At 44.3% G+C, this 26,155-nt stretch overlaps 2 protein-coding genes across 5 annotated transcripts; one reads left to right on the forward strand and one right to left on the reverse strand.

Moving 5' to 3' along the window:
* Positions 1–26,074, reverse strand: ASB3 (ankyrin repeat and SOCS box containing 3). Of its 3 annotated transcripts, none has more exons than XM_042877049.1 (10): positions 26,001–26,074; positions 12,112–12,323; positions 11,626–11,784; positions 10,828–10,940; positions 10,249–10,300; positions 9,263–9,440; positions 7,738–7,935; positions 5,395–5,646; positions 3,939–4,072; positions 1–1,165 (listed from the first exon to the last, which is right to left on the reverse strand). In XM_042877049.1, exons 2-10 carry the CDS (start codon positions 12,305–12,307, stop codon positions 897–899), a joined length of 1,551 nt encoding a protein of 516 aa, XP_042732983.1. In that variant the 5' UTR covers positions 12,308–12,323; positions 26,001–26,074; the 3' UTR covers positions 1–896. The 3 variants fall into 3 exon arrangements, with proteins under 3 accessions (XP_042732983.1, XP_042732968.1, XP_042732975.1); XM_042877034.1 differs by having other exon boundaries at positions 10,165–10,300; XM_042877041.1 differs by lacking the exon at positions 26,001–26,074 and adding an exon at positions 12,681–12,745 and having other exon boundaries at positions 10,165–10,300.
* Positions 12,855–20,520, forward strand: CHAC2 (ChaC glutathione specific gamma-glutamylcyclotransferase 2). 2 transcript variants are annotated; one of them, XM_042877061.1, is made up of 3 exons: positions 12,855–13,008; positions 18,028–18,063; positions 20,049–20,520. In XM_042877061.1, the coding sequence occupies exons 1-3, from the start codon at positions 12,874–12,876 to the stop codon at positions 20,430–20,432; spliced, it is 555 nt and encodes a 184-aa protein (XP_042732995.1). In that variant the 5' UTR covers positions 12,855–12,873; the 3' UTR covers positions 20,433–20,520. The 2 variants fall into 2 exon arrangements, with proteins under 2 accessions (XP_042732995.1, XP_042733004.1); XM_042877070.1 differs by lacking the exon at positions 18,028–18,063.
* Positions 26,075–26,155: the final 81 nt, after the last annotated feature.

Here is a 26,155-nt window from a genome sequence, read left to right on the forward strand (position 1 = left end):
TTCAGAGATATGGATTACCTTTATTCCGTAATCAATTTTGTTACTAAAGAACACAAACTTTGACCCATGTCGTACAGTAAATTTGAGCAGAAAGCTCCAGACGTTTCTCAACGTTTTAGATGCAGCTCACACAGAGTTCAGTGCTCACTGTACACGTGTTTGAGGTGTGGGGAGTATTCTTAAGAAATTACTGCTCGGAATCAAAGTTACAAACAGTTATAAAGACACTGGTGTATTAGCCACTGAGTAAGGCAGAAACCTTGTTCATCTTTATAGGCTGTGATCTGCTTTTCACTAATTAGAAAAACAGTGACAAGAGCAGCAGCTTGTTAACACAGGCAGGAGCAGTTCCAAAGGATGTGGAATAGAAGGATGCTCTGAAAGATGACTGAAAATGATGGCAAAAGAACAGCAAGCACTTCAAGTGCTGAATGCAGACAGAAGGCAGAAAACCAATTTTCTTTCTCATTAGTTTGCTATCCGGTTTAATTAGATCACTCCTCACCAAAAGAAATTCTTAACAATACTACACTGTGGTCCTCGACTTCCAGATATTTCGTTTGCTATGTGCCATACTCGGAGTGCAGTGTCTATTAGCAGTGCCTGAACAAATAGACTTCAGCTTCTATGTACAGCCTCTGTTCATTGAACAAGGTAATTTTACTCCGTAAGAGTTATAAATTCCTTTCAAAACCAGAAAACATTTGCAGACTTCGAAGGCTACAACAGACTTTTTGATGAGCACATCCTTGAACTTTCAACAAACTTCTCAACAAAGTATAAAACTACAACGTGAAAAGACTTATGACTACAAAGTGACTTACAGCAGGTCCCTGTTGTCTGCTTATTGCCTTTACAATGTCTGCGGCCACCGAGTTCAGTCGCTGGCAGCGCCATCACCTAGCAGGGGAATTACTGGTGTCTCCCTTCTCTGTATGGTCGGCGCTGGAGGCAGCAGCAGAGGGAGGTCCCTCCTCACTGTGCCTCAGGTTCTCCTCTGCTTCCGGCGCAGTGCTGGCACGCAGCAGGTTGAGGTACAGCAGGTCGTCCTGCAGGCAGACTGGCAAGGGCAAAGCCCGGATAAACCGGTCAGATCGCAGACGTTCAGTCCCCAAGATGGAGCGGATCTCAAGGCGACAAAGGTGAGACAGGGAAGGAATGTCGACTGAAAAATGACAAAAGGCAAACAGGGAACATCATCATACACCACTCGTCTACAGGAACCTGCTTTAGACAGATGCTCCTGGTGTGAAACTCCAGTCTACCAGATACTGAGATAGAATTCTTGCCTGTGAGGGACGCTTTGCTGCTGGAGTCAAAATTTTGGCTACAATATTAACTGCAATCATTTCTGCACCTGCTATACTTATCCTTCTAAACTGAAATTAAGAACTTTACAGGACGCTGTATTTTGTAAGCCTGAAGACCTGGAGGTCCGAACATCACTTCTTGAATCTTTCAGCACAAAACCATCACAATTGTTGGAGTTGGAAGGGACCCTTAAAGGTCACCTAGTCCAACTCCCTGCAGCTGTAGATACAGCTCCATCATGTGCTCAGAGCCCTGCCCAGCCTGACCTTGAGTGTGCAGACAGAAGGGGCACCACCACCTCTCTGTGCAGCCTGTGTCAGTACCTCACTGCCCTTACTGTAAAAAACTTCTTATATCCAGCCTAAATCTCCCCTCTTTGGGGAGAGATGGTTAGCAACCATTTCCCCTTGCCCTAACACAATGGTTCCTGCTGAAAAGTCTGTCCCCTTCCTTCTTACAGCCCCTTCAGTTATGGAAAGGCCACTCTCAGGTCTCCCAGAGCCTCCCCTTTTCCAGGCTGCACAGCCCAGCTCTCAGCCTGTCCTCACAGGGAGGTGTTCCATCCCTGGGTTCATTTTTGCAGCCCTCCTCTGCACACTCTCCAGCAGCTCCATGTCTCTCCTGTACTGAGCACTTCCCATCTGGTCGCAGTGCTCCAGGTGAGGTCTCACAGCACAGAGCAGAGGCGCAGATCCCCTCCCTCTCCCTGCTGGCCACGCTGCTTTGGATGCTGCCCAGGATGTGGTTGGTTCTCTGGGCTGTGAGGGCGCAGTGCTGGCTCATGTCCAGCTGCCATCCATCAGTACCCCAGGTCCTTTTTGGCAGGGCTGTGCTTACATCCTTACATCCTTACATCCTTACATCCCCAGCTTGTAGTGATAGTGGGGGTTGCTGCGACCCAGGGGCAGACCTTGCACTCAGCTTTGTTGAACCTGAAGTGGTTCACCTGGGCCCACTGCTCAGCCTGTCCAGGTCCCTCTGATGGCATCCCATTCCCCATTCCCAGGCTGCGTCCATTACACCACACAGCTCGGTGTCATCTGCAAACTGCTGAGGGTGCACTTATCCCACTACTGACGTCACTGATGAAGATATTAAAGAGCAGTACTGACCCTGAGGGACGCCTCTCATCACTGACCTCCATCTGGTCACTGAGCCATTGGGCACCTCTCTTTGGGTGTGATCTCACAACCAGTTCATCATCCACTGAACAGCCTGCTCATTAAATCCTTATCTTTCCAATTCAGAGAGAAGATGTTATGGGGCACCACAACAAAGGCCTCACTGAAGTCCTGACAGATGGTATCAGTGGCTCTTTCCTTGTTTACTGATGCAGTTATGCACCAAGAAGGCCTGCGGGTTGGTCAGGCAGAACCTACCCTTGGTGAAGCCACGCAGGCTGTCTCATATCCCCTCCTTCTTGCTACGTGCCTTAGCATAGTTTCCAGGAGGATCCTCCCCAGCACAAAGGTGAGGCTGGCATGTCTGTAGGTCACCCATTCTACCCTTCACTGAATTATCTCCATCCTTCATGAATGCCTCATTGTTAATTTCTTGTGTTCACTCTCAGGACTAACTCATCTCAGTTCAAGAACTTCACACTCTCCACAGGGGAAAGCTCCAGCACCACAGCTGGCTTGCCTGCCCTGACTGATCTTGCCTCAAAGAATGGAAAAGCAAAAGCTTTAAAACTTTTCCCCCTTTTTTCTCTGTGTGGTTTGGTTACTATTACTGTTCATAATAACAATAGGTATAAATACATTAATAAATAACACAGTAAATATCTTAAGTGTATTTCATATTAAATATAAGCGCATAAATACTTACATTACAAATGTATTCAACAATCTGAAGGAAAATCTTATTTAGTAACACTAATGTAATTTGGACATTCTCATAATGATGGCAGCCCCTTTTAACATGCTTTAAGATGAGGCACTGAACAAGGACACTGGAGCACAGCTTCTCCATGCACACTGAATGCACGTCTCAGTGCAACCCTGTATGCTGGAGCTGCTGTTCTGCTGGGTGAATGCAGTGAGCACTGGTGTTCCTGGACAGTCTGCTAGTGACTCTGTTTGGCTGTCCACATTTCAGTTATAGCAGTAATAAGAAACTCCTAGCTTTACAGTTATTTAATATGATGATTTAGAGAGTATGTATTTTAATTACTCTCAAATGCCTGCAGAACAAGGCAGACACATCATGGGAAACACAAATTAAATTAAAAAACAAACCCAGTGGGATACTGTCTAGAAAATGTAACCAAGTAACGCTGATTACCTTCCCTTCAGTCTTCCAAGAGGCTAACCACATCATTTGAGGGATGTGGTTACAACTCACAGTCACTGCCTGTATTTCATAGCGTGCACATCAATATGAAGTGGAAAAGATAACCTAGACTGAGAACACCTACCTGAAATATGTGAACTGAACAGCATAATGAGTAACATCCATACAAACGTGGCTTGTTTGTTTGCTTAGGGTAACTTGCTTCTGCTGCCCAGCTTCTGGACAGGCAGTTTTTATTGACTTTCTTTGACCTCCTTCACACAAAGAGCTGTTTCCCACTTACATCCTGGAGACTGCTGTACAGAGAAACCTTTTTTCCTCATTGTTTTGCTTACCAAAATGGCTCTTGGGAGTCCAACTGAACTTCTCTTTGTAGTGTACAAGGTCCTCCTCTACAGCTGGAGGAAGCCTCTTCCAGTTCGTAAACTCCAGAATGAAATTGAGGGTATCCTCACTCACAGAGTGAATCCTGAGTAACAGAAATGACTGTGAAATCTCATTTTACACAGTAGTGTAAATATGTTAATAGAAACAACACACAGAAAGCCTTCTTACTCTCTAACAAATTCTTCATTTACATTTTCCTGTTTCCATGCTTAAAACATAAGGAGAAATTCAAAGTAATTTTGACAGCGTGACCCTTTACCAGCATGATTTTATCTTCCTCCATTACCTCTTTATAAGTCAGTCAGACTGCAAGGGAAAAATACCTGCTCTCAAATATAAGTTGCTTTGTAACAGGCAGTGCCCTTCTCTGCACTGATTTCTTATTTAATTTGCACCTAAATTTGAGTAAGGTGTCAAGGCACAAGGACATAAAAGGCATTACTGTCACATGTGAGGAAATAGAAGTCAGAGTACCTGTATTTAACCACTTAAAAACACATCAACTAAGTTTGCAGTTTGAAACTCTCCTACCAGAGATGTTTATAAGCACTCAGAAATCAGTACGATTTACACTCTAAACTTCTAGCAATAGCTGACAGAGGTTGAAGAAACAGCAAGTAAAACAGCTGCTTTAGCATTACACATGATGAACAGCCGTGCAATTTCACAGCACATCTTCTTGGCTAGGTGTATAAAACCCTCAGTCTTCATCTGAATGGAAATCTGAGTATTCTGAACACACAAAAATGCATGCAAAAAGTAGCAATACGACAGGCAGAAGCAGACATGCCATGCTTTACATATGCTCCTCTACTGCTGAACACAATATGATACCCAAGTATCATGGACAGGAGAAAAACAACACAGAAAAACTTCCTAATTTTAAATACATGCCTAATTCTGCAGTGCCTGATATAAAGCATTACCAAGCACTTACTTACCTGTGGATTTTACCACAGTGTTTTGTTTAAACCAACCTCTAACTATCCATTTCCTCCTCTCCCACCCCTGGGGCAGCGTCACCTTACACTGATTTCCCATCTCTCCCAATCTCTTTCTCAGTATTTGAAATTCTTCCTACAGTTACTGTATTACACATACTAACTCAACTAGCAACAAAATTTTGGGGGATTTTAAGAAATGCTGAGTGTAACAATTGAGGATGGATGCCATTCTTCAGAGCGGCAGTCCTCAATCTAACTTTCTCCCTAAAAGAAACCTGTTCTGCTCAATCCAGCCACTAGGCATTAATCTTTCATTTCAGAGTTTCCATTACCCTCACCATTCCTGAGCAAGGCACGGCTCTTGTGCTGCCCTCTGAACGCATGTGTCAAACAGCATCGGCAACAGCTTTACAGATGAGCATACACTATTTAAGAAAACAAGGCAACATCATCTGCTTACCAGAATCTGTACAGTAAATTCACTGGGTTAAAGCCAGCCAAGAGCAGATAAGGCAGCCATTCCTTGTGCATACCAAGGGCTTTAATTGCGCAGCTTAGAAACTCTGGTAGCTCTTCGGGAGAAGGCAGCGGACAGCCAATCTTCAACAAGCGTCGAAACAAAGTAAACTTGTCATGGTACAGGCAATATCCCAAATTTATCCCACACAGGGTGATGCCGTGGTTCAGAAGAGCATCAACTAAATTAAAAAACCTATCAACAGCACACGAGGAAGAGGATATTCCATTAGTTTTTCACAGGAGGCATCTGTTAGTTCACTTCTTGCTGCCGAGAAAGCAGATTGCTTTACCATAGGCCCCTCCACCTCCCCTCCCCCAGAGAAAAGTCCATCTCTCCATGCTGACTGCAATTGTTTCTAGAAAGCATCAGTTTAGAGCAAATCTGGTTTCTGTGTCTCTAATCCTTACGCTTCACACATTTGTCCCCTTTGTCCTGAAAGACGAACAACGCATGGCTCCTTCCAGTGCTCAACTCTTCACAGCAAGCCTTGGTGATAAACAGATGCACCCAAAGTCATCGTTTTTATGGGCACCTGTAGCACAGAGCTACTGCCACACCACCCAACCACAACAAGCTGTGTGCTTGTTAGGAACAAAAAGCACTCTGCTCACCCCCCTTGGAAACGTCATGTGTGTAGGATGCACAAGTATGTGAAAAGAGCAAAGGACTGCGCTGCTGAACTCGAGGAGCAGCCCAACATTGGCAGTGTTTAAGGGTTTACATGCAGCTGTGTTTGTGGGAAGCTCTGCCACCCACTGAAACATTGCCAACATTTTAAGATGTGTTGCAATTTTGTTTGCTTTTTAATTAAAAAAAGCAAAACAAAACAAACTTCTATTAAAATAAATGTTATCATTATCAGTTATAGCAGGCACAAATATTCATATGTATTCAGCAAGGATTATCCCAGCCAGGCTAATTCTTCTAACAGCTTTATCCAGGAAAAAAAAAGTACATTCCCTTTAGACCACCATTTTAAATCAAAGTAGGCTTTCTCCTAAAAAGCAGTTTCTCAAGTTGGCTCTGCATGCCTGTGTTCAAGCCTCAATTAGTGACAGCAATCGGGGCTCATCCTCTAACCTTAATATTTGGCTAAGAAAGTTTGTAGGTGATGAAGTAAGGTATTGCTTAAATTGGTTACTATCCTTTAAAAATAAAGGATTTGAGAGCAGTCACACATGGAAGACAATCAACAAGAACAGAAAAAATTAAGTAACGAATCACAAATCTAAGCTGGTCCCAAGATTCTGTTTTAAGATCAGCTGGATAAAGTGCATTTTAATGTCTTGTAATAGGGATTGAACAAAACTCACAACTACCCCAAACTCATGAGTTTAAATGGTAGTGTAAGCAACAAGTTTTGATCCATACGCATGAATCATTCCACTAGAATCTCAATTTTAAGAAGATTTAAGTCTTTATGAGATACATTTAATGGAGACTAAATTAAAATGCAAAGCATTACAGGTCTATACAAAGCTCAGCACTGCCAAGAAGTAACAAACATCTGTTTTTCCATCTTGCTTTGAGCTGCATCAGTACTCAATCCTCCAATTGTTTTATGGGAGGAGGACAAAGTGAGCTCAGGGACTGCTACCTCTACACCTCTGAGTTAACAGCTCACTACCCCACAGAGTAATTTCCCATGGAAAAATGAAGAAGCTTCATTACTAAAGGAAAAACTCAGCAATGGGGGTTTGAAGAACACCTCACATGACACCATACGTACACTCAGAGTCAGGTTTTTCTTACTCTTTCTTCCTCTACAGCAATGACATTTGTGTTATGAAGTATCATTTTATTTCCTTGAATACTAGAGGTGTGTACTACCCAAAAACCCAAAAAGAAATGAGTCATGATCTCAAAGAATTTATCATGCAATTTTCAAGTCCTCTTTCCAGTTATAGCATTGAGCTGACTAGCTCTGCTCGTCTTTTGTACAAGACAAACATACAGAAAAGTAAAAGACTATTTTCCAATAACTCATCCTCACTGAAAAGAATCTAGCTGATTAAGAGTCCCCTGCATTGAAGTTGTGTTCCCAGAAGACAGAGACGTGTGGATAAGGCCTTCTGAAAGCACAAGAACTAGACTGCAGTTACGTTGTACAGGAGTCAGAGAGCCAAACCCCCCCATGGAGCCTTCAGCAACCACCCCACACATCTGCCTGCTACTCACAGTTCAAGTCTGCCAGCTCAAGAGCTGAAAACCTTGCACATTTAATGAAATAGTTACAGTCCAGTGGAGTTATGAATAATTCCAGAACATAAGATGTGTACTTACTTTCTTTGGAAAATCATACACATGGGTGATCTGCAGCTGAAGGTTGGGCACTCTTGAGCATCTGGACTGTAGCCTTCTTGAAGTAACATTTCCAAGCATTCTTTATTTCCACCATATATTGCTGAATACACGGGGCTCACTTTGTTTTTTTCTTTGTCACAAATCCGATTGGTAATTGGTATCAGCAACTCTAAAATACTGCGAGGATTTTAAAACAATATTTATTTGTGTGATCTTACACAATAATGAAGCTTCATACTTACACTCATTTTTTTCAATCATCATTCCAACTCCAGAAGAAAACCCTACCTGTTTCTTCATTACTCAGTTTGCTTTAAAGAAGAACCATGATCACACACACAGACCAACAGCAGTGTGCTTCAGCACGCTGACGATGGGCTGAAAGAACTGCCCTGCCACATGCAGACCTCTGAGCCTCTAACAAATCATGCCCTCTTATTTGAGGAAGGCTGGCAGTGCGCTTTAATTTGAATGAGAGATATTTCCTATTATCCAACAATCCTTTTTACAGAAACAGAGTATCTCTGGCAGAAGCCAGACTCCTATGAAGCCTGAAAGCCATCTGAGTTGCAAATAAAATTAATATTTACTTCTGTTCTACAGTAATCATAGAGATATTGAAGCAGAAAAATCATTCAATTTCTTCCTTCATGCCTGCAGCCCAAATCCTTCCTAGCCAATGAGGATCACTGAAAAACCCTTTGCCATGAGAATTTACTTCCTGCTCAGAGATTGCCAGTTCCACTGCAAAAGCTATGAAGGCAGCATTTGATTTAAAGATATTTCTAGCACTGACAATTTTGCCAACCCATCCTCTGTTCCTGAGAAAATGAAGAAAAATCAACTCAGCATCTACCAGCCTCCCCTTCTCATCAGTTTGAGAAAAGGCACCAGTTTGACACACACACTGCATGACAGCTCAGCTGAAGAACACCTGTTATCAGTGGTTAAGACTGAGCCTCTGCTAATGATCCAGCAGTTAGTGTCATCATTAATAGATTTAAGTCATACACGTGCAAAGCACAGGGATTCCTGACAGATGCTTTTCACAGTGTCTGTTATGCCACCAACTTCTTAACACCCTGGATGGAAAAGTGACTTCATTTGTTATTTGCATACAATTTTTTCTGCTACTTCACAGTTGCAATGGTAATCCTAATTAAGAGCTGTACAAGAGATGTATAAATCATATGCAATTGTTATTTACATTTAAAAAGTAATATGGCTACTAAGGGAATTAGTATCCAATTCAGCACAGTGTGAAACCTTCTAAACACATCCAGTTACAGACTGACCCAGATTAAATGCTGGTTCTTTGCTGTTGAAAATGGATCTTCGCTTTACTGGGACTGCTAACATGTTTAAAATATGAAAGGAATTCGAAATTCTAAGCTACAAATCAGCTTGAAAACTCATTTTCCTTTCTCGTAGAGCTGAACATCGTCTTTGTTGGCGAGGCTTTTATTACCAGAACGCTTTCTCTGAATGAACTTTAACCACCTACTTTTTATGGCCCATCTCAGCTGCTGCGTGAATAGGCAACTGCCAGTTATCCTCATTGCAGTAGAGATTTGGATCTGCCCCTTCTGATAGCAGCAGCTCCACACACTTGGCATGGCCCTCCTGCGCAGCAATCAGCAGTGGAGTGGCCCTGTCTTTGGCCTGGCAGTTGATGTCTGCGCCTGACAGAAAGACTTCAGGTTACTTGGTGCAAAATAAACAACGAATTAACAAGTAACTGGTTTTCAGGGAGTGACTTTACAACACAAGTCTTTTCCACAGCAGTAAGGAAACGTTCACTAGCTTGCTGCTGACTTTTTAAACAGTCCGTGCATTAACATTAACTTCCCCAAATGATAACAAAAGCGCTGGAGGAAAGGCAATGGCCAAGACAAGTGTTTGATTGCAATTAATTTTTAAGTTGTTCTCCCCTCGTATTGGTAGCTCTGTTAGCATGCTTCCTCTGATTAGGTTAAGGCACCCTCAGCTTTAATAGCTAGGCAGTTAATTCTGGCTGTGAGGATACATGCACTTAGATACGTGACACTTGCAGACTGTGTGGATGAAACCCCTGCTGTCACTTTATCACTAGTGAGAGGACTCTTCATTAGCCTAAACAATGTGCCACCAACTACTAACACAGTGCTAGTGAAGGTCTTCTGAAGACTAGTGATCCTTCATCACTCCATAGTTGTACTATTTCCTACTATCACTTGATGAAAACTACACCAAATTACTGAAACAACTTCTAATCAAGATGATGTTGCATCTATCTGCAACTGATATCGCATTTAAATAATTAAATGTGAATTTATGAAGTGCAAAAGTAGAATTAAAATCGTATCTGATGACAGGCATCTGATGTAAGCTTAAGAACAACAAAGCCCAACAAAAGACTGCTGTTACCATGGGATATAAGTGTTCTTAAGCTCTCCAGCCTTCCATACTGAGCAGCAACAAACAGTGGTGTAATTCCAAAGTCATCCTTACACTCGATGTCTGCTCTTTTCTCCAGGAGTATTTTCATTATCTCAATATGTTGCTGAAATAAATATTTTTGTTAGTAACAAAGAAAAACTGATGGAGAAATGACATCATCTGTGCTCCCCCCACACTCTAAACAGAAATAAGAAAAATGCAATCTACTCGCTATTCTAAGGATAGGTCAGAAAAAGTTTTGGAAAACATCTGAATTTATTTTTTTCACATTTGCTCATTTGCAAATGGAAATTAATTTATTGGAAACATTGAAGTAATATATTTCTATCCTGGAAACAACTCTTATATCTCACTGATGAGGAGATACTCAACAGAACTTTTGTCAGGAAATATTACAACACATTCACTTCCCACATACAGTAAGTGAGCCAGGGAGTGCATGCAGTATTAATAATACTTCAATTAATGCTTCCCAACATCAACATGTCATGAGTCCACTGCAAGCCCTTTAGTATTTCTGGCTGTTAAGGTAGGTTAGGAAAACATCACCTGATCAAAAGACCAGAGCTATGAATTACTGCACAGAATACACTAGTTACATGCCAATAGCATGATGTGCTTACAGGTTACCTGAAATGCAGCTTGGTGCAAAGAATTCCACCCAGACCAGGAATGAGATCCTTCAACGCTCGCTCCATTTTGGATCAGAAACCTTACAACATCTACATGCCCATTTTCAACAGCTTCAAATCAAACAGTAAAACAAAAAATTCAACAACCTCTTATTAAAGAACTCACTGAAAAACTCAGGCAGTCTCATCACTAAGTTCCTGACACAACTTTCTTAATTATTTTATACCTGTTTATATTTGCTTACTTCACTTTTACATTTAAAATGCAGGAACAGAGGTGGGAAATGGAAATTGAGTCACAAAATTTCTAGTTGGACACGTTAGAAACCCACTGCCATTGTGCTGAGACTGACAACAAATGCAGGTTTCTCTCCAGTGAAGCAGAGGCAACTCTGCAGTAGGCACCTAACTACGTGACAGCCTCTATAGCAGCCTTAACTTAAGAAGCCCACTGCCTACGTTCCAACAGATTGCCCAAAACTTAAGCTTTCTGTAAAAAAGTTTAAAACTTTTAACACCATCGATATGACACTCATTCACAAGGCGTATTTTTAATTTACATAAATTAATGAATGAATCCTACTATTTCGTTTTTCAGTATTGCTTTAAGGCACAATCTGCAGCAGAACTTTCTTTAAATCAATGGTGTCTGGATCTACTCCACCTCTGAGCCCCAAGACTACTATTTAGGCTACAGAAGCATGGAATATGACAAGCAGAGAATGAGAATTAACTCTGGAGGATAGCACAGCTTCTCCCACATAGCAGTCACTCTGAGACTTCAGAAAACCATCACCTAGGAAGAGGGCAGTGTTTGATTCGGTGGTAACTTGGTCAGGATCAACTCCAGCTTCCAGAAGAACCCCAACACACTCCAAGGACCCACAGTGTGCAGAAAGGTGCAGTGCGCTCATCCCTTCAAACGTCTTTGAAAGTATGTAGTCATCAGATGGAGCTACAGATGAGAACAACGAAGAAGAAGAATTCAGCAATAAGTTAAAAGCACAGTTCTTAACTTAAAATATTCGAGGTACTGAAATGCAAGGCCTGCAGTGTATCAGTTATCACTGGCCATGTACAGGTACTTGCTTTGGACTGAGAAGATAAAGTAAAACTAGCTGTCATTCACAGACCATAACACTGCCATTTTTTTCTTCACCACATCTTGTCAGTATCTATGAAACAAACTTACAAAGGAACACGATAAATGTATTTAATTCATATTTTACATCACTGAGGAGTTGAGCTGCAAGTTGAACGATTGCACACCATTTCTCCTCACCTGCATTAATTAGCAGCCTCAGACATTTGCTGGAATTGTGAGCTGCTGCCTCATGGATTGGCATCCAGCCCCTGTTGTCAGGGACATCAAGGCTGTATCCCTGCCCGATCAGCTTCTGCAGCACCTTAGCATTCCCTTCTCTTGCTGCAAGTCCCACAGCAGAACACCGGTCGGAATATGCCTCTGTGAAATCCATCCTTTACTAATAAGCCCTGCAGTGGGAAGGTGGGAGGGAAGAAATAAAGGAGAAAAAAAGCTTGTTAGTACAAAACACACTGAAATTACTACAGTACAGGGCCAGAAGCACCAACTGTCCAGGCTCCTTGTGATTGACAGCCTGGCCGTGAGCCAGCAGCGTGCCTTGACGCCAGGAAGGCCAATGGGGTGCGTGACACAGAGCGAGGCCAGCAGGGCGAGGAGGTGATCCTTCCCCTCTGCTCTGCTCTGGTGAGACCAACTGTCCAGCGGGTGGGGGCAGATCTTTGCAGCGCTGTGCAGGACAGGACAAGGAGCAACAGGCACAGCCTGGGGCACAGCAAGTCGCACACAGGCACGGCAGGGATACTCACCTCCCACGGCACGGCACGGCACGGCACGGCACGGCACGGCACCCCTCGCCGTCACTGCGCGCTGCGGTACCGCCCCGCAGCCGGGCGGTGCGGGAGGAGGAGGCACGGAGGAGCCGCCCCGCCCCGCCCGCAGTGCGCATGCCCGCCCCGCCCCGTCCCGCCCGCAGTCGGGGCAGCGCGGCGGGTTGCGGCCATGTGGGTGTTCGGCTACGGCTCCCTCATCTGGAAGGTGGACTTCCCCTACCAGGAGAAGATGGTGGGGCGCATCCGCGGCTACAGCCGGCGGTTCTGGCAGGGCAGCACCGACCACCGCGGCGTGCCGGGCAAGGTGAGGGGTCGACCGGGTTGTGTCAGCTCCGCACCCGCGCTCGGAAGGGCCGGATGTGCCCGGGGCAGCTCCTCGCCGCGCCGCACAGTAACGTGGCGGCGGCCGCCGATCCGCAGCCCGTGGCGGCGGGCCGCCTGCCTTCCGCGCCCCCTCGGCGCTCTGTCGGTGCGGGTCTGCCCATAGAGCCGCGTCCCGCCAAGTGACGGCCGGCCGAAACGCCGCTCTGGGGAGGCCCTGAGGGCACCGGCTGCGCTCTGCACCCGGGACTCGTCTGCTGGTAGCTTGGCAGGGCACCTGATGCTCCATCCTGCCGCTGTGAGGCACCGAGGACGAATACCTCCGGTGTCGTTCGCTGCGGCAAGATGCGCTTTGGAATGCTCGGAGTTTTAATTCTCTCCTTCGTTCTGGTACTGCTTGGTGTGGTTAAGACACTGGAATGGGAATAACATCGCGTTGCTGCGGCCCTCCCCATACAGGGCTAAAGAGCTCAGCAGGCACTAAAGGGACAATAGGTGACAGAAGCGCCCAGCAGGTTAGATGAATGCCTTTGATGTGGCAGGACTGCGTTATTTACAGCTGCAGATGCTGCTCTCGGTTGAGTCATCAGAAATGCGATCGCGTCATAAATGTGTAGGATCCGATACTTGGTACGGCGCTAACAACTCACCCGCACTCGGTGCTGCTTTAAGTCGTGTGGAACGGCTTTTCCCCTAACCTGCGCCCTGCTGACACTGCTCTGAAGCCGGGCTGGAATTAGTGAGGGCACCCCTAGCAAAAGCAGAAGGATTCTTTGCTACACGTAGCTCGGAAGGAATTTCAAATAGTCCTAACCAGCACTGATTCCTACCTCTGGCAGAAGGTGACACTTGCAGTGCTTTTAGGTATGAGCACACCGAGTGTTTCCCTGCTGCTCTCTGAGCTGGGAGGACACAGCATGTGCTGTAATGCTGGCTGTACAGCTGAGTGCCTTCTTAGCAGGAGCCACCAGCCATCCTTTCCAAACTCTGCTCATGTGCATTGCAAAAATTCTGTTCCTCTCTTGCATCTCGCCAGATCAAAGAAACCAAACCAAAAGCACTGCAGAGTTGTTCAGGTGAGGCCTAAGAGCATCATCTGCAAGCCTTCAGTAATTAGGATGCTGGGCTTTAAAACAAGACTTTAAAAAATCAATAGAGAAAGTCCCTTTCTTTGGACTTCAGAAAGTCATAAATCCCTCACAGGCCAGTGTTCCTCTCTTTCTGTACTGCATTACCTTCTGTTGGGCTAACTGAAATTCAGGGCAATAGCCAGATTGTGTTTGCGTGGATTCTGGAAGTCTTGCAGAATGGCTGTCCCAACTTACTACCAGCCAGTGCATCCTTTGTTCCAGTTAGCTCCACGGTTTGCATTTGTGCCCCCAGTGCAGGTCATGCCCAGAACCATCATCCGCAGCCATAAACAGCCTCAAAACAAAAGCCCTACAGGGGCTCATGCACTGCTCTGTTTCTATTTAGGAATAGTCTGTTATTATTTATGCTTATTGATTAATGCATTTTGGTTTTGTTGATGGAAATGCTTAGCGTTAACAGAACACACTTCCTCAGCACCAACACGTTAATGCCTTCTGGAATTACTCAGTCCACGAGTTGCTGCTAATTCCAAGGCAAAGGGCTCCCTCACTGTGTGCTGAGGAAATGCACCACAATTACCAAGGCCTGATGATCTCTGCTATAAGCCATTAAAACCTCTAACATCAGGAGCAATGTCTCTTGTGGGTGAGCTATTGGAGAAATTGGTCCTTCAGTACTAAAGCATTTTAAAGAAGAGCAGTGAAATACTAGCCAGCAAGTTAAAAATGCCCTCCTGAAATCACAGGTTGCTCCAACATTCCATGGTCAGCACAGCAACAACATACAGAGCACTTTGACATACAGTGGCTGCAAGCTTTTAGTGCAGAACTCAGTTGGCCCTGTACTCATACACTGAACTGCTCGGCTGATAACCAGTTAACCATCTTCTTGTAGCATAAAGTGATGTTTTCATCATCTTGTCATTGGCTCAGAAAGACCTGAATAACAGTAAGCACTTCATAAATGGCAAATTCAAATGTCCTAGTCCAAACTTCAGAGAAAATGGTAACAAAAACACAGTTCTATACAATTCACACTAAACTCCTCAGACTAAAACCTAGGGGATCAATCAACATCTATTTAATAGAACATAACCAAAGCATATCTTGATACTTTCCCTCCTAAAAGTACATTTCCGACCTTCCTAAACCTCTTCTAGTAAGGCTGGCTTTCTTACTTAGCAATGGTTTGGTCACCCATTGACTTCCCACTGTTTCCAAATCCTTCTTGAAGCATGATAAGTCACTTTCTCTATTCAACTGCAAAGGAGGAAATACATTAAAAACATCAACATTTTCTTCTTCCAGTAACTAAGCACATAGCTTGGGCTACCATAATAATCCAGCTCTTTCTGCAAAATAACCAGTTTTCCACACTCACAGACTGTATTTTTAGCCTCCATGTGTTTGAGAGAATCTCTTCCAACAACACCAGACTAACCTGCCGTTCCTCAGGCTACCTTAAAAACGCTGAATTCTTCTTAGTACTGCAGTTCTCTAAGATAGGTTGCAAGGCTCACTTATTAAGAGCTCCTCAACGAACTTAAAATTCAGGGCATAATCTCACCCAGATGCATTAATTTGAACAGTTTTAACTTTTGGCAGCTCTCTGAAGAGCCCCAGATGTGCACAGTGTGTCTGCATTTGCATCTAGGCCTGCTCTGTACAGGAACAAGGAGCTGTGTCTCAGTGCAGCGCCAAGTTAGGACTGCAAGTTTGGTTCTGCCCACTGCCCTGTGTTCTTCATTCTTCTGCAAGCCACAGGAACAGCACTGAAGTGCAAACACATTCAAGGGCTGAAGCATGAAACCACTGTTACTACAGCACAGTTTGACCAAACTAACAGCTTGCAGCAGCAGCCAGAAGGGTGGTTGGATGGCTTTTCTTTACAGGCCCCTTCTCCCAGCTCCTGCCCACCTGCTGTAGCTGCCCAGTGCCCACAGTCAGGCAGTGTCAGTGTTGGAGACTCTGTACCTAACCTTTGGATGGGCTTGGGAAAACAAAACCCTAAGGAAATGTGATGACATGATCGACGCAGCTCCAACTGCCTGCTGCCCACTGTTAACCCCAAGGGACTCCTACGTGTTCTCCCTGATGTGGGGTTACCAAGTTTATTAAAAATGAGTGATTCAGCTTAAGGTGAATTCATTTTAAGATGAAGGGCTTTTACTTGTTAACCATGAAGTGGAGAAAAAAGGTAATCAAACTAAAACCTTTTCTAAGGTAATGTTTCCTCTTTATCCCATCCTATTTTTGTCCTCACATGCCAAAATGAATCCATTCTTCTAACAGTAAACATTCGGTATCTTCAGGATCTGAGCACTTTCATGCAGCATTCAAAATAATCTCATGTAGCAGTGGAAGACCTTACTTCTGTTTGCCCTTTTAATTTCATAGGACACATCGGCTAGGCCTGAGGAACTGCAAGCTGTGCAGAACTGACAGAAGTCCCTCCCAGACCCCTGACTTAGGAGATCATTCAAGTTTGTAGTAGAGCAGAAATCGTTTTCATTTATATTGTATAACTCATCATTTCCAGCTGTATTATTTTCTTTACTTAGCTTGCAGAGGTAATACTTGTGGTTCCACAATGCTGTTTGGTTTATGTAGTTCCCCACAAACCAGTCAATGTAACGAGTAAGCAGCTTGTTAAGCCTAAAATACTTAGCAAAATATTTGATCATCACAAGTTTCCATCTGTGAGAGACAGCCTAGCAGGACTTTGCTGTTATTGCCCAGATGAGATCTGTTCAGATATACTGTACAGACAGACAGTGGTATATTTAGCCTAACTCAAGGTGAACCCTTCAGCACTATTATTAGTGCAGCGTGTTAACTAGCTTCTCTTGAGAGGTTAAAGCTGAATGACAGCAAAACAGCCCCAGGTGATTTATTGATTGAGACTGTTCTCAAATGGCCTGGGTGAACAGGTAGCTGTGCCAACTTTTCCCCCAAAATAAACAGCCATTAAGATGCTGAAACAGCTTATGTTGAATAAATAAATAGTACCTGCAGTTGATGGAAGATGGCTCTGCAAAAACTAAATTTTGTATTTTCCTTCTTAGGAAAAGAATTTCTGTTCTTCTGAGGACTCGGTGTAGGAGAATACCAGCATTGTTACTGTGTGAAAGAGACAGAGTGGAGACTGAGCAAAGAGGACTAAGTGCAGACATGTCAGTGAAGCTATGATAGAGGAGTTGTAAAAAGAGTGAAATGATAGAGTGCCCAAGGGCCAAAGTTAGCTGCGACTCAATGAAAGGCCTGCACCCACACACACCGAGTTCTGATCCTCTGCCTAACGCCCAAGGAAACAAACTTCTATCCTAGACTACAATTGAATGAACCAGTATCTCTGCTTTCCCTTACGTAACCAGACACTAATCTGATGCTAAAAACAGCAATTCTACACTACTGATGTAGTTCCTCGTAGGGTTTTATGCTTTAAGTTGTTATTTTAAACTTTATTGAGGAGTTGGTCTCTGTGATCCTTGTGGGTCCCTTCCAGCTTGGGATATTCTGCAATCCCACAGGTTACACATAAAAACTCAGCTAGCTGTAACTTTCCAAAACCATCTGATTTGCAGGGTGCTTTTAAACTCAGGAGTTGCCATAGTGCATAGTTAACATTTTCTAAGATTGTTAGTGCAATCCAAGGCAGCAGTGGTAGCATCTCGCTTCGTTTAGCCAGGCTAGATTTCCACGTGACATCATTTGCTGTGCCTGGTAAAAACCTCCTGTAGTGAAGGTTCACCTCCTCGCTGCTCCAGAGAAAACACGGCGTGCTCCTGGTGAGGAGCAGCATGACAGAGGATGGGATACTCCAGATAATCCTGCACTAATGAATTACTGTCACCAGTCATTTACAGTAAAAGCTGCTGACTGAACTAACAAGGATTTTCATTTAATTTTAGCCTGGAAGAGTTGTGACTCTGGTTGAAGACCCTGAGGTACAGTACTCCTGTTCTGTCTCTATAGTATAGAGACTGTCCTATTGTGTTCCCAGCCCGTGTAGTAAGTCTATTAATTTTTGCTTCTCTACAAGCCAATAATTGAGTTATCTTTACTGAAATGAAGCGTTTTCTCAAAATGACTTGAGAGTTACACCAACAGCTCTTCATTATTTCAAATAAATCCATCAGTCTAAACTAAGCAACTGAAAATAGTTTTGCTCTATTACTAAAGGTGTACTGTAAAGTATTTTCCTAAGCAGTCACTTCAGCTCTCCTGCTGAACAGTGCAGGTTTGTTTGCTTTCAGTGTATGTCTGGTGCTGAAGATGCACTGGTATCAGACATCAGATGGTGTGTGAGAGCCATCATCTCAGCCTCCCAAGATAAAAACTGAAACAAATTGAGGTTACGTCACAGTGATTAAAAAGATTCACTTGCTTTAATTTTTGCTACATGGATAAAATGTTTAAGGAATAACACAACTGTGTGTTTAGTTTTTACCTAATACTGTAAAATCAGCTCAGAGATAGAGGTAAGTTTAGCAGTAATTGTAAACTTTGACTGTTTCTGCAGTTAGCAAAACCAGCAAAATGCAGTGCACTGTCCCTCATTGTGATTTTCTGTACCTTTCTAGTAAGGGTTTTTTTCACATTACAGCACTGCTGGGTACCATTATGTTACAGACTCCTATATAAACAAAGAATGGTTATGTTTGTTGTCACTCCATTTCTATTGTTAAGCAAACTTACTCGTTGTCATAGAAACTTTTTTCCCCTTAGCAAACCAGTTTTGTTTGGATGGGTTTTTTTCCCCTTTTCTCCAGAATCTGGCACAGCTCACACAAACATCAAGTGATATGAATGGCCTGGACTTCACTCTTAGCTACTCATGCTTACAGTTTCACATGGCCATCTCACTCCTGAGTATCCCTTCACAGACTACAGCCATTATTCCACTGCACACACGCACCCAAACGTTGGTGGCAGTGGTGCTTTCATTGGCAGTGCCAGCCCCCAGCTCCACGCCAGCTGTGTGGCCTGCAGCAGTTGCACTGTGCTGTCTGGAAACTTCTAGCTCACAGTTATTTTAATGTGCTCCATTCAAATCTCTGTGCCAGTTAAAAGGAAACCAAGATGAAAAGGAACACTGTACTCCTTGTCAGATTTCTGGCTTTTAATTTCCCGTTGTCTGAAATAGGATTTGCCTCCACTGAAAGCAAAATGAAGTAGTGGTGCTTGTATGCATACATGAATGTAATGGATAACAAACCACAATCATTTTGCTGTGCTGCATCAAGCAGACAAAACCAAAACAGACAGCAAACTCAGATCTCACTCATTTGCCCATCTAAAACTTTCCAGGAATATAACTCACCACAGTTAATGTTCTCAGAGATTTTACTCACAATGAAGAAGAAATACAGAGACTTACAGAGGTGGTGATGAAATTTGTCCCAGCAGTGTTTGCTGTGGAGCTAGCTAAGCTACACCTCATTGTGCAAACTCAAGGTTCACATCAGCTTTTTCTTCTTAGGCTCAGTTGAGCGTGGCAGCATTACTGCTCTCATACTGCCAGACCTGTGACAGAAGGGACAGCCTACCCTTGAAAGTGAAACACAGACAGGACTTGATCAAAATTCTTGGAATTTGGCCCTGTTCACAATTCTGATTTTCACTGCACTATTTCTGTGAGGTCGGGAAGATACTTGATTTCCTTTCTGTCAGCTCTCTACTAGACAGCGTTCGGAAGCTCATGAAGGCTGTCTGTTATTTCAGATTTAGTTGCAACAAGAAATTGTTTAAGAAAAGCCTCAGCATCAGGAAGAACAGCCCTCTTGACTCCAAGAACAGTGTGAGAAATGGCTATAAAAAGACTGAAAATAGAAGAAAAACATTTTAAGCGTTCTGTTAAACAGAAATATACTCATTTCCGAGTACGCTTTTAAACCCCGCTTGGGTTTTCCTTTCCTGTGTCCTCCCACAGGGCTGCGTGTGGGGCGTTGCTTACAGACTGCCAGCTGGACAAGAATGCGAGGTCAAGGCGTACCTGGACTTCAGAGAGAAGGGAGGCTACAGGACGACGGCGGTGGTTTTCTACCCCAAGGACTCGTCAGTCAGACCCTTTGATGTGCTGCTCTACATCGGCACTCGCGATAACCCCAACTACCTCGGCCCTGCGCCTCTGCAGGAGATTGCTGAGCAGATCATTGGCGCCGTCGGACCCAGCGGAAGAAACACGGAATACCTGTTTGAACTCGCTAATTCTATGAGAAACCTTGTGCCAGAAGATGTAGACGAGCATCTCTTCTCCTTAGAGAAACTAGTAAAGGAACTCCTGGAAAAAGAGCAAAACCTAAACTGCCTATAGAAGAACTTCTTTCGGCGGTATTGCTTCATCTTCAGAGGAATGGTTTCGTTGCACAGTGGGTATATGACTTGGAGGCGTATTGCTCTGTACTATGCTATCTTATTTATTGAATATTGCATTCAAAAGAGTAGTTAGTCATTAAAATGTACTGTTTTAAAAAACATTCTTTTGGGAATCTATAGAAAGGGCAGCAGGGGAAGCGTTTTAGGTTTGAATTTGGTATATTGGTATTTTAGCCAAGGATTACATCTTTCTTTACAAAAATCACCAGGGAACCACTTAAGCCTCTCCGTTACTTCAGGTTTAAAAAAAAACCTTCACAGTATTTTTTCCGACCAAAATCTGCACTCACTTACAACTCCCGAGTCATTGAAGTGATGGTTCTTCCCGATTCAAGACCACCAGCGTGGAGCTCAGCGCAGCAAAAGAGAGAGATGTGAAGTACTTGTTGTAAATCGCAGAGTGAATGTGTGGTAGAACACTTCCACCAGTGTTCAACTTCACGGAAATTAAGCTATTCCACTGCATCAGTGACCTCATCCCATAGATCCGAGCTTGTCCTTAGGCACAGAGGATAAAGTGTTTCAGTGGTAGGAAAATAGTCTTTGCCCTTGGCTCATTATGTCATGCCCCTGAGAAGCGCAGCACGGGGTACTCTGACATCAACAAGCCATACTGTATCAGTGCCTTATTTTTGTTTTTCAAGGTTGATATCAAGAATTAGTCTAAATTATTGAAACCAGCTAAGAGTATGACTTGAGCCACAGTGCCAGAACGTTCAGAAACTCAGCTCTGATAACTGCCTTTCGATGCTGGTGCAATTGCACGTCTTAAAAATTCACCAGTCTCTGAGGATACAGTTTAAGTCAGCAATTTTCAAGTAGCGTTTCAGGGATTTGAAACAAAGGGCCACTAAGAAAGGAACCCCCTTTTCAGCCAACAGACAGGCGTTGTATGGGCTGCCAGTCAGCCAAGGTTGGAAAGCCCCCAGCTGAGGCCAGTAGCCTTACTTTATGCAAAACAGAGGTAAATGGAGCTTCCGTCCCCACGACGACTTGTCTCGCTTCTCAAAACCTTACTTTTGTGAGTTTTATCAAAACGTATTTTTGTGTGTTAACAAAATACCACGTAGCATCAGGTCTTGTCATACAGGGGATGTGTATGTTTAGCAGTAGTTCAGAAGTCTATTTATTTTGCATTGGTACTTGCAAAAAACATCTGTTTCTACCATACAAGTTGTGCATTTCCTTTCTTTGCATTGTCCTGTTTTATGTTTGTAATTTCTCAAAAATGCTAAGGTTATCAGAACAACAAGCTGCTGTTATTTCTCTTGGCCACCTACAAAAGTCAAAAATAGCATTTGGAAAAGGCACCTGGACAAGTAGTCTGTAGGATATTACATTTCAAACCCAGATTCCAGATAATTAGACCATGTGAGATATGTAGCCGAGAAAGCTGTATGTTTTAAATACCAGGTTACAAATTCAGCGTGCTTCTGGCATCTCTCACACATACACTCATTGGTGGGGAAAAAAAGCAGATTGCTCTTTAGAATCTGCTGCTTAATGGTTGAATGCTGCCATTTTAAAAGGACACAGCAGGGTCTCACTTGATGGACGACTCTAAACTGCAGAAGCAAACCTTCTGATCATATCAGTGTTAGAATCATATGTAGCGAGGCCCCATTCTTCCTTGAGTTACTTGCAAACTGCTTTGGGGGTCTTGATTCTCCACTGCACTGTGCTGGCTTAGGATTGATACAACTGAGTGGAAAAGCAACCCTGACTAATGCACCTGTAGGGCAGGACAGAAGGGTGGTCAGGACATCCAGGTGTCTGTCCATAATGGCAGTCATTCAGATGCCTGACAGCGTAATGACACCAACGTCTGAGTGGCTTTGCACACCAAAGACTGACAGTGACAGCCAACACCCACATCAGCACCCATGAACACATGCCATTAACACATGCATTTATTCCCTCTGACTTAAAGAACAAGTCTGAAGCGTTAGGGGATACTCAGCTGCTACTAGAAATGTTAGGTATGATTTATTTCACGAATACGTAAGCGTTCCTCCTTCAGCAAAACAAAACCCCCTTCTTTTCTTGTGCTTGCCTCGGATACAGACAAGCTGTAGTAAAGTTAAAACACGTGGAATGGCATGTCCACTTGATGCATTTTGTAATTCTTTCCTCCAAAGCTTATCTGTGTTCCTCAAAACAGGGCAAGGGATGCAACACGCTCGCTAACCACCCAAAAACAATGGTGATGATTCTCTCTTTGAAACTATCTTTAAGTACTGTGTTGGGGCATTGTGCTTATGTATGGCTCTGCACTTTGTATCTTTAATTATATTCAGGACGTTGTTGGTTCATTTGCTTTCCAGATTCATAAAATTTGCAATAATATCTGTAATGATACATTCCAGTTTGTGCATACAACTTCAATACAATAAAATGCATCACCTTTATTAATGGTGTTGGAGATAGAAATTTCCAGTAATGTTATATTTTAGAGGTATCCAGTAATAGGATGGACACCACTGTGTATCTTAATAGCATCTGGTTATAAAATGCTGTTAGATATCACGATGAAAAATGATGTGCACGAGCTAGCTACCACTATGCAGTAATAAATGATGCCAACATGAGCAATTAATTAAAGCACTGGAAGCACATCCAAGCCACCCTCCCGACAGCTTCAGTCACCAGCACAATCCCAGTATGCTTTCAGATCTGTTACCCACCACAAAATTAATACATGCTTTCTGTATGCCCCACGCTTACTTTTCTTCCCTCCTTGATAGAATCAAATCTAAATTAGTGACAAAAGGATACGAGATGTCTGTTAGGGCTTAATATACAAATGCCCATGCAATAAGCCATCTCTAAACTGTTTCTGACAGACCAAACATTTCAGCTGAACACCAGGCTGCTTGTGTGCAGGGGGATGCTGGCTGTCCACACAAGCAGGCAGCAGCACAGCAAACCACCAGCATGGCACTGTATCCTGAATTTCTGCTGTGCAAGGATGTGATCTGTGTAAGGTCAGAGAGAGACTGCTCCTCAAGTATTTAGGCTTCTCTAGCAGTCTTCTGCAGAAGCTTGACTTCACCCATACCCTCATTTCAATTGCCAGCTACAGCAGCTCTTAGTATTCGAGCTTCGTTCCTTCAGTATTCTTATACTACAATTATTTCCTTGCTCCTCCGTCTTTTTCTTCAGGTAACTTTCCTTCACTTCTTCCTCTCCTTTATCTCAACTATCTTGCCCGCATCCTTCTGGTCTTTTACAGCCTATGTCTTCCCTCCTGGCACTGTGCTCACATTGTACATGCATTTTAACTGGATTAATTAATTCCCAGCCAAACTTTAGCACATGGTTAACAGGAAAAAAAATTATGCTTCAATATGTGCTTAAATAGAATACAATAGCACAGCTCAAAGGTATTTGCTAGGCCTGTGACCGCTGTTTAGTACAGACTTAGCTATCTCACCTACATTATTTCCATCTAGAAATTGCTCTTCTTATTAGGGCAAAAGTTAACCAAGGGCATACAAACCATTTATTTGAACAGTTTGGGTTAACTCAGCTCACTTTACCAGTGCACACACAGACCTACATCCATCCATCATGCTGTCGGCAAGTATGATAAGAATGGCCTGGAACAAACCACCACAAACCAACCCATCTGCACAGCCCACACAGCAGCCAGAGCTTCCTTTTTGCATCACCTCCTTCCTTGTCTTCACACTCCTCACACCTACGTGAGCCGCCTGTCAGGTCCATCCTCTCATTAAACATTTAAGAATTTATTAACAATTGCTGTATGCTACCAAAACATTCCCATCATCCCCCCCATCGTGTCCCTTCCCCAGCTGCAAGGCAGATGGTACACTGCCCCACATTTCTCCTTCCTCCAGCATCTCCCATTTTGGCCCAACCATGTTTCAACACTTCAGTCTTAACTGGAGATAAAAGCAAGCACTTGTCTCATATTTGCCTGAGCATTAAATAGGGTTATTTCTTTGATCTCCCAAGCTTATCCTGTGTAATAGAAGCCTTGTTGGAGCTACTTGGGGGACAAAAACAAGGATTCTGTGACACAACCAAGCCAGCAGTTACACTGGTGCTCCATGGCTCATTTTACTGATGGGAACAATGCAGGGCAACCAGCAGTTATGGCACTAACAAAACGTGCACACTAACAAAAAGTGCACACTGCCCTGTGCAGAAGATTCGTTGTGCTGTATCTGAAGCTTTAAGCCTTCTAGTACAAGGATCAACGCTTCAGTAGATTTCTGCAGTAGCAGATATTTGGGTGGAACTATCAGGTAACTGTTGGGTTCCAAGGATAGAACACCTTCCTGTGAGGACAGGCTGAGAGAGCTGGGCTGTGCAGCATGGAGAAGGGAAGGCTGTGGGAGACCTGAGAGTGACCTTCAGTATCTGAAGGGGCTGTAAGAAGGAAGGGGACAGAGTCTTTAGTGGGATTTGCGTGACAGGACAAGGTGAAATGGTTTATAAAAGAGGGGAGATTTAGACTGGGTATAAGGAAGAAGTTTTTGACAATAGGGCACTGGCACAGGTTGCCCAGAGTGGTGGTGAGTGCTCCATCCTTGGAGACACTCAAGATCAGGCTGGATGAGGCTCTGAGCACTGATGGAGCTGTGGCTGTCCCTGTTCAGTACAGGGGAGTTGGAGCAGATGGTCTTAAAAAGTTCCTTCCAATTTCAATGATTCTATGATTCTAGTTGAGTAACAGTGAGGTGTAAATAAATGGCAGTAGGTCTTCGCCCACACCAAAACAATGAAGAAGAAATTCTTATAAAAGAAATATATGAATTGCAGCCATTCCACGCTTAATTATAACCCCGTACAAAGTGTCTGCCTTCCAGTTTCCAGGCTTATTCTGTGCGTACAGCAACGCTGACTGGTCTGTCACAACACACCAGGATGCTCCCTTCTGGGACCTGGATGAGAGGAGCTGCAGCAGAAGCGGAGATGCTGAGAATCATAGAATCATGAAAGTGGAGAAGACCACTGAGATCATTCAGTGCAACCCCAGCCCACTGTGCCCGCTGCCCACGTCCCTCAGTGCCACATCCCACGGCTCTGGGACTCCTCCCGGTGGCCCCACCGCTCCCTGGGCAGCTGTGTCAGTGCAGAATCACTTCTGGAGAAGGAATTGCTCCTAACAGCCAACCCGAACCTCCCCTGGCACAACGTGAGGCCATCCCCTGTCGTCCTATGGCCGTTCCCTGCCAGCAGAGGCCGACCCCGCCTCACACAGCCTCCTTTCAGGTGGTTGCAGAGCCATAGGTCTGCCCTGAGCCTCCTCTTCTCCAGACCGAACAGCCCCGGTTCCTCAGCCGCTCCCCATCACACTTGTGCTCCAGACCCCTCACAGCCCCGCTGCCCTTCTCTGGACACGCTGCAGCCCTCGGTGTCTTTCCTGCAGTGAGGGCCCAGCGCTGAGCGCAGCACTGCAGGTGCGGCCTCACCAGCGGCAGCGCGGAGGGCCGCTCACCTCCCGCCGCCGACGCGCCGTGACACACGCAGCACTCACCTCAGGGCCGGCGCGGACACCCAACGCTGCTCCGTCCGCAAGCGCAGCGCAGCGCAGACCCCGCCCCGCTTCGCGGCCGCCCCGGATGTGGATGCGGACGCGGCTGCAGCTCCGCCCCGCTCGGAAGCCGACGTGTCCCGGTGCCTGCTGCGGGG

This window comes from Lagopus leucura, unplaced genomic scaffold (assembly GCF_019238085.1).
Source record: "Lagopus leucura isolate 7727_CA_CO unplaced genomic scaffold, USGS_WTPT01 Super-Scaffold_73, whole genome shotgun sequence".
Lineage (NCBI taxonomy): Eukaryota > Metazoa > Chordata > Aves > Galliformes > Phasianidae > Lagopus > Lagopus leucura.